Here is an 8,752-nt window from a genome sequence, read left to right as displayed (position 1 = left end):
TCTTTTCAAGTGGAGAGTCTGAATGCATAAACTGGTGACGCAAAAGAGCACAGTGGTGTGAAAACAAAACGACGAGACCAGACGGAGCCGATCCTCCGACAGCTTACAGCACAACGAGACAAAAATGGTGAAACACGACTGCCAGCAACTAACCAGTGTTTTGTTACCCAAATCCCTCCTTCTCTCTCCCATTCACACCAACACACACTCAGCAAACAACACACAAAACAAAGAGACAGGAGACTTTTGGTTCCAGTATCACCCTCTAACCGTCACCCCTAGAATGGTGCATTATCATGCAAACCATGCAAAAAACAATGAAAATGTATTCATATAAAAAAATAAGTGTTACAAAATGGCATAGCAAGTATATGTATCCATTCAATCTCTTTTTCCGTTTCCTGATATCCTGAACTTTGCAGTGTCTACACTAAAAATCGCATGCGTCACATGCAGTGCGGTTGGCTTTGCAGCGATAAAGCTTTGGGTGTATATAGTATGTATATTAATGTTCTTTTTTATGTCAGCTAAGTTTTTGCGAAGAGTGCACTGTACAGAGTTTTACTTTACAAACGGTCTGCTTTCCCTTTTTTCTGGGCAGTCTCAGTGCCATGGCTCTCTGTCTGGACCGCGGTCGGTTGGTAAGACTTGCGGGCTTTGAAGGTCGGTGACCTTCCTCATGACCTTGCAGCATCGAGGCAGATAAGAGCCGCCCTTCCCCCCCAAAGGTTCGGTCCGGAGGTTTGGCTTTGACCCAGTGATTTGGGTTTAGAGGCATGGGTTGGATTTAAGGTCTGAGTCGTGGATTTAACAGACAAACATGCTTCCTCTCAGGGTGGCGTGTTCCACACGGCGTCACCGAATCCCTCTCCGGTAGAGGAGAGCGGCAGCGGCCCCCCGCTGGGCGTGAAGGGGTCTGTGTCCGTGTCCGTCTCGCCCTCCGCCAGGTAGCTGGGCCTGGGTCTCGTCCAGCTGGCGTCCCCAGTTGCCACCCCGGCCCCCATTGACAGGCCGCCCCCATCCTCGCCCTCACGTTCCCCGGAGATGCTGAAGCCGCTGGGCGAGCGCTCCAGCTCCTCGTGGTTCACCGACAGCATTGAAAGTGGCGAGTCGCCCCCCCGCCCCCCTGTGGTCCTGCCCAGCCCCACCGATAGGTCCTGCAGCGAGCTGATGGGCAACACTGTGGGACGCTCGGTGTAGGTGGGGATAGCGCCTGGAGCTTGGTGGAGGTGTGACGGTGGCGGCTGGTGATCCGAAGGTACCAGGCCTCCTCCAGCCAGCCCCGGACCCTCCCTGCCTCCACGTCCTCTGCCATAAAACGGATTCACCTTAGTGACAGGCACCTGAAACGACATGTGCGGGAACGCCTCGGCGTAGTTGAAGAAAACCCTTCGGATCCCACCATTCCCTGTAGGGTCGCAGGTCTCCAGAGTCATCTGGGCGCCACCGGCAGAGTCCACCTGCAGGTGCTCAGTGTGCTGGATGTGCATGTCCACCAGGAAGTCCAACTTCTTCTCCATGTCCTCCACCTGAGACACAAGACGCATTTACACAGAACAGACTAATCAGCTGATTCTGTTTGTCTTTAATGTGATCAGTGTGTCAGAAAAGATGCAAAATCTGAAATCCAGAGTAGGAAAGAATTGTAACTGCACCACACTCAAAAGCCTAATTTAATAATTGAGTTTATAATTGTAATTTTTTTTTTTTACCAATTTACTGCTATTTCACGTAATTATTTGTTAAATTGCAGATAATATCCAGTAAGTAATATCTACTAAAATCACAGAAACAATGAAGAGTAATAATTCCAATGTTGACTGTAGAAAAACGCCAACTTATTTTTAAATGAACATCAACTGTAAGCACTGTCAAGGATGCAGTTGGTCAACAACACAACGCTGGGTGTGTTAAGTTCATCAAAACTGAATTCTACACAAGAGGTTCTATCTGTGATGTCCTTGAATAAAAAAAACTTTTAAAAAATTTATTTTTAAAAGTTATTCAAAATCAATACAAATGCAGGTGTGACCAAATTCTACAGTTTATCTTTCATTGATCGACTTTCCCCCCAAGACGTTTCCAATCAGCCATTCAAACAATCAAAATTGATGCAAATAATTAACCTGTGAAATGCAGTTTGAACATTGGTATATGCAGTGAAGTTAAAATGTTCAAAGACTGTGTAAGTCAAAATCGTACTTGATTTCAATTTGGCTGCCATCTCCTCCAAAGTAGCTCTTTCGTGCAGTGACACACTGCTCCCAGTGCTCCTGCCTTGCTCATAGTGCTCCCTAAAAGTCCTGTTATGTAAGCGCATCACACACCACCTGGATTTACTTCTACAGTTTAGCTTGATTGGTATTAAATGTTCTGCTTTTAGATGCCTCCATGTGTTGCAGTAGAACTGGATGTTGACAGTTCAACTCTGGGAGATAAATTCACGTTGCACAACCCTACGAATGTCAAAGAAACATCATTCATCGTTTTGGTCTTCCAATGAAGATCCTTAGCACAAAGGTTTAGTCAGTTTGACACAGAGTTTGTTGTTGGTTCTGTGAGCTGCATGGTGAAATTGCAAATGTGCACCGGCAGTTGTTGAAGAACAGGACTTCCAGAGAGAGTTACAAACATTGCAGCCGCTCTGGGATTAGTGTATCGCTGCACAAAGACTTACTTTGAAGGGTATGGCAGTCAATTTACATCAGATTTTGCTTTTAAAGGTGCAGACTCTGAACTTTTTGATTACACCAAATCGAATCAAACCACTGTCCTTTTTTTGGTTTGGGTGCTTGTATTTAAGATGTGCTGTATGCATGGTGACATAATGAATTCTTATTTTTAGTTTTCATCCTCACCTGTCTCTCCACCCTGACAAATCTACCCATCATGCTTTGGTCTTCGGGATCTGGCATGGAGGCGGCTTTGGCTAGGTAGGACTCATGCCTGGAACAAAGGGACACTGAGTAGATGTGGACTGCACAGACAAACTGCACAGCTTTAGATAAATTCATAGTTATAACACAGCAATGACAACAAATATTGATAGTTAGCAGGACTGTGGAATTTTCTTTGCATTGTGTAATGATTATTTTACTTTGTGAACAGCGTGACGGTACCTGGGCGACTGATTAGACGGGTAGGCAAAGGGCGTTTTCTGAGTTTTCTTGTGTTTGGGGGTGAGGGGGGGTCCAGGCGCAAGAATCATGTCGATCCTTAAAGGAAGACAAACAGAATCAGTATGAGGAAGATGAACTTATATTTGCTTATTCACTAAAACTATCTGATCTGTGGTGTGGCTGCTCACCTTGTCTGGAGGTATTTGATTCTACAGAGCATGTCCAGGTGTCCGGCAGAGTACTGCTCGATCACATCTTTGACATCGTAAGGCCTCAGAGTTTCCTTAAACCGCTTCTTGTTCAAGAGGAATTGCATGATCCTGTGGGAAACAGACTTCAAATGTAATTTATTGAAGCAACACTTTACCAAACAGCGGCATTCGTTCATGAGATGCTGCAATGTGACTTTGTGGAGACCTGCTATACTTACTTACATTGCATGTTTTTCTCAGGAATGAGTGGTGATGATCAGACATTTACAGAGCAATTACACAAATCCACATAGTTTTAGGTGCTTGGAGCTGAGCTGTTTGACTTGCTTAGAGCTTAACATTGGTAGCTTGTTTGATCCAGTCACAATAACCATCTATCCATCACATCAGTTTACAGCAACTTATCCTTGTCTGGTTTTACCACAGCAGCAAACTAAGGCCTGGTACCTGCTAATAAGGAGAGTTTTCTTGACACCTTTTCCCACGATCTTGAAAAGAAAATCTGTTAACATGATCATTATTTTACAAAAAAATGACTACAAACACTTTAACAGGCACAATAACAGGCTGTGAATTCAGCAAAGTTCTCAGCCGTCCTTTCTATACTGAAATTGTAGTTTTGTACTAAAAGATGCACAAAGAATTGTGTTTTTGAAGAACATTCTGTCATTTTGTTGTTTCTTTGGACTTGACCTTGGTCTGTGGACCAAGTTATATTGGGTCTTATATGTCCACATGGATACACACAAAATAGAGGTTTTAATCTGCACTTCAGAATGCATTTAGTATAAATAAATAAAATCAGTTTGACCAAACTAAAACACAAGTTGCACATTGATAAGATGGCCAAATGTAGAAGAAAAATTGGCAAAATGTCTACATCAGTGTGGATGAGGTCTGAGAAAGGCAGGTAGGTAGTATGTTAGTCACCCCTCCTACCAGCTGGATATGCCCATAAAGCCTCTAAAGGTAACCAGGAGGAACCTTCTGGATCATTTTGACCACTTGTGATGTCATTTTTTTCGGTCCCGACTCAGAGTTTGAGGGTTGAAACTGACCGCAGGCTGATAAACTGAGAGCGTCACCTTGCTCTCACTCATGAACAAAACCCAACAGTTCCTTTAACTGGGGCAGCGACCCTTTTACAACCCAGTGTAATCAATCCCCAGCTAACCACCATCACAACCACTTCACACTCAAACTGCAAACCATCCAAGTGTGTGTTAAACTCTGTCTTTGTTCATCAAACAGCAACCACTAAAGGAAACATAGGGTCCTTCATAGAAATCCTCTGACTTCCTTGTAGCTGGGATCAAACCCGACATCTTACGGTTCTTTGAAAGGCTCTCAACCTTCAGACCTCCCTGCCACCCACTGAGCTCCGTCCTTTGTCCTGCAGAGCTCCTTCTTTCAGTCGACTCCACTGCTGGAGCTCCGCTGTTTGGCAAAAAGTCTTGGGCCCTGAAACTGAAACCCTCTGGGTCAGAGCATCCCATTCAGAGACCCATTCAACCCCGATATAATGGAGTGGAAGGAAGCAGCACTTTCACAGGGTTAATCACTCATCTCACAGGCTCCTCACGCTAGATTGAATTCCTGCATTATGTCAGCTGTGTGGCCTATAGATTTACCAACACACTGTCAGCATGTGTGGGTTTACATTGCTCACACTGCACTGGTTGTTGGAGTCCCGCAGCATGAGGTCATATTGAACAAACGCCTTTTGAAGATGCTTTCATGTCAAGTATTGAAACTGTCAGATGATTTGTACTGTTTACTGATTCTTTGATCAGATATTCCCTGGTACAGTTCAGCGTTAACAACTTTTTCTAGCTAATCTGTTCATCATTGTGTACTATTTTTCATTGCTGTTGCCAGTGTTACATTATATATAAGGATTCCAAGCATTCCAAAAAAAATCCATCAGTTCCCTCCATGTGGTTCAATCAGAATCACCTGACTTTACTGTACAATAATGTTAGTGTATTTAAAGAAATCAGGAAACATTTCCAGACCCTTATAGCACATAGGGTTGGTTTAAAACTGTATAAAGTGCATTTTGGGTAAACATTCTAGGATAATACTACCATGTGGGATAGGTGGCTGGTCAAAACCAGTTATGGACATCAACTATTGCTGTTTTCATTGCCTTTAAAGGACCACTGATGACCAGATGCTGACCTGACTGCCCTGATGACCAGTTTCAGTGTTGGGATCATCTCCTCCAGGAGGATGTCTGGGGGGAAACCCCGCTCCTCTAAGGCTGGATCTGCCAGAGCGCCGGCATCTGCAACACCAGAAAACACTAATGTAAGAGTTGAAGTTGGTAACCTTGTTTATTTAGGCTGAACATATACACCTTTATTTCAGAGTATATAACCTTTCTCCATGTATACCTTTGTGGGGTATTAACCTTCATTTTAAAATTAGCTAGGTAAGTCGGTACAGTATATAATATTATACAGTTTTATCTTCAGTGGTTAAACTTGTTTGTCCCCAAAGCTGTAGTAAAAAGCAACTGGACTTCTCTTTTTTGGTTCTTGAAGATGTTTCACCTTCATCAGTTCTGAAGAAGCACTTTGTACTTGTTGGGTAAATTCATAATCTTTTCTACCAGTCAGCACTTTGGCCAACATCTGTTGTTTGAAACGTTCTATAAAAATAATTTGATGATGCTATTTTCCAGAGTTCGGTACCTTCGGAGCTCTGGCGGAGCGTGTAGGCCTTCATGCGGAAGGCGGTGCGAAAACGTTCCCGGTTACTGAAGCCGGCAGGTTTGGGCTCCTTGGATGGACTCTCCTCAATGGACTCAGCGTTGCCGGTGAGCTTCTTTCCCGACCCCATCGATGGTCGGGCGTTGGGAAGGCGAACACGCTCAAGTAAACTCAGTTTCTGGCTGAAGCGGGACAGAAAAGAAAACCCATTTACCCATTTAGCATAGAGAAGCAGCAACCAGCCAGAGTTAAAGAAAAGACAAATTTATCTCTTAAAATACAAAATTATGAACTTTTTATGCTAAAGTACTTAATGTTCTTTCTTGTAACATTATTGTTTTATTATGAAGATAAAGGTTACGGAGAGACGTTGCCAAAAGAACCAGAAACGTTTGATGCTGTTGCTCTATGCTCTATTTAGGACGGGCATTTCAATTCATTGAGTTCATAAGGCTGACAAACTGAAATGTTTAACAAGTGTCTTCTCAGTTAAGAGCTGTTTATTCTTAGTACCAGTTTACATTGTGCAGGAACTTTGTAAAACCAAAATCTAGCTGCTCTGCCAATGTCTTTTGTCTATTTGTTTGTAGGTGACACAAAAACAAGTGCTTTTATAGCAGCAATAACTTCCGTAAAGTTACTTGCTATGTCTGAAAATCCTTGATTTCTTTTGCTTTGGACATCACAAAAGCATCAATGTCAAGACTGTTTTATTACAGAGACTGTTTTTTGAACAAAATTACACCCATTGTCAGAGCCAATAACTGTAAAAACACAAAGAATTGTCAGATTTTCGACTTTACGACAGTCTTTGAACTAATCATGCGTGACATAGTTAAGAAAATTAACCAAATCTAAGCTTAAAATTGGAAAGTTTCATTAAAAACATTTCATTTAGTCTCATTCAAAAATTCACCGGTGTTTGCATCATATCCTCTGAAAAACGGAAGATTCTGAGTTCTCAGAGTTACTGGAAAGCCATGACAGTCTCCGGTGTGACCAAAAAGCATGTGACAAAAATTCAGACTTTTTCATTGGTTTAGAAATAGTACATATAGGAGTGAGCTGTTGAAAGAGACATTCAGCGTCTTTGAAACGTCTTTGTATAGCTGATGTACAGAGCTGTATGAAAAACGCAAAGTTTCTAGTTTTTGACATATTTAAATATCTATTACATGTACAGCCAGCATTTTTCCCAGAGTTAGTAACACCTGTGGGTACTTGGAAAAATGTTGGGAATGTTGATTCCAGTTTTTTTTCAATCCAGAATCCAAGAAATGTAACTTTTATTTTTGTCTTTTATTTTCACGATTTCTCTTGTTCTAATTGACAGAAATAGTTATTTCTGACAACGTTTGGTTGATTTGCAAGTCAAAAACGGCTGAACATTCAGAGTTAAGCTGAAACTTCTTTGAAGTTCTTTAAACTTTTAAATCATCTGAACACCTTTTCCCACCAGCGCTCAGTTTCAATATCAAGTTAAAATTTGAATCGCAGTCACTGAAATCCTGCTGAAACCACAGTAATGGTCCAGCTTTGGATCTGAAAGTTCTGTCTGACTTATTCCTGAGCAGAACTATTTCTGGAGGCAGTTTTGTGTTCCTGCACGATTTCTTGAGTCAGAATTTCGACTCAGAGAAGTTCTTCATAGTCTGCTGCCTCAGCGTAACAATGCTGCTCTGCTGGCAGAAGGAAGCCTCAAAGAGCTGCGAGGAGATCGCTCTCCTTTATTGTCCGACGGCTGACAATATTTGGCAGCACAAAGACAAGAGCTCCCTGGGTAAAATAAGACTCCTGTGTGCCTTGGAAGAGGCAGAGAGGAGGGTAACCGGAGCCGAAAACAGCCCGAACAAGGCCTCTGAAACGTGGAGCGTTCTCAGCGACTTTGCTCCCACAGCAGACACACAATATGAGCCTCTATGTGGCCTCGGGGCAGAATGGGCGCTGAGAGGCTGCAGAATGGGAAGCTTTAAAGGAAGAGGGAATCTCTTTCTGGCCGCTCCTCGGCGAATAAAGAGCAGAAAATGAGATGTGATTATCCCGCAGATCCGTGTAAATGAGGCAACACAACAGGATAAAAATAATGCTCCTTATCTCCTGTAGCTTCCCAAGACACATACAGTCACTAGACCTGCACAAACCTGCAGAGACTTTAGGAAAAGATAACTCCAGTAAATTACAGCCTGGGCTGTGTCTTTGTAGGTTTCATGCATCATTCAGAGCTGTTATAACTTTGAATATCTGAACCACTTTGTTTGGAGGTTATACAGAAAGAAAGCACACTTGAAAGACATGTTACAGGTAAGAAGGTGGGTCTGTAGAGTGGGTAAGCTGGGTTTGGGCTAATATTTGACTGATTACCTTTTTCAGTGTTTTTGACCAACCTCAAGGTTTATGCTAATGCTCATGTGTCAAGTCAAACTTACCTAAAGTGGCATCAACATTTTTTGCAGATATTCACTGGGTGAGTGCAATGGTATTATTATTAATGGAGATTATGAAAACTCATGTTTTGAGTCTAACCAACACTGAAAGCATCAACTAACTGATATCGTGTGTGTGAAAACCAGACATATGCTACTCCTTCAAAAACTATATTCAAAGATTAAAAATGACCAAAATTACACAATTTATCAGTGCACGAAATTGTAAAAACAGAAAGAATGGCCAAACATTCAACTTTCCAACAGTCCCTGAACATACCATG

General features: G+C 42.4%; 1 protein-coding gene across 2 annotated transcripts in view; it reads right to left on the bottom strand.

The window, feature by feature from the left end:
* Positions 1-743: 743 nt before the first annotated feature.
* The window catches only part of kcnq3 (potassium voltage-gated channel, KQT-like subfamily, member 3), a 130,429-nt gene continuing 122,420 nt past the window's right edge, over positions 744-8,752 (bottom strand). The window contains exons 10-16 of one of the 2 annotated variants that reach the window (XM_008293161.1): positions 6,028-6,227; positions 5,513-5,618; positions 3,308-3,439; positions 3,120-3,215; positions 2,859-2,946; positions 1,374-1,529; positions 744-1,244 (exon numbers count right to left, since the gene is read on the bottom strand). In XM_008293161.1, the coding sequence (XP_008291383.1) occupies positions 831-1,244; positions 1,374-1,529; positions 2,859-2,946; positions 3,120-3,215; positions 3,308-3,439; positions 5,513-5,618; positions 6,028-6,227 (1,192 nt within the window). In that variant the 3' untranslated portion in view covers positions 744-830. Of the gene's footprint in view, positions 1,530-2,858; positions 2,947-3,119; positions 3,216-3,307; positions 3,440-5,512; positions 5,619-6,027; positions 6,228-8,752 lie in introns of both variants that reach the window. The other variant, XM_008293160.1, reaches the window with a different exon arrangement.

The sequence above is a fragment of the Stegastes partitus genome, unplaced genomic scaffold (genome assembly GCF_000690725.1).
Source record: "Stegastes partitus isolate 25-593 unplaced genomic scaffold, Stegastes_partitus-1.0.2 Scaffold861, whole genome shotgun sequence".
Lineage (NCBI taxonomy): Eukaryota > Metazoa > Chordata > Actinopteri > Pomacentridae > Stegastes > Stegastes partitus.
The sequence above is the reverse complement of the archived record's forward strand: the minus strand, read 5'-3'. Positions and strand labels throughout refer to the sequence as shown.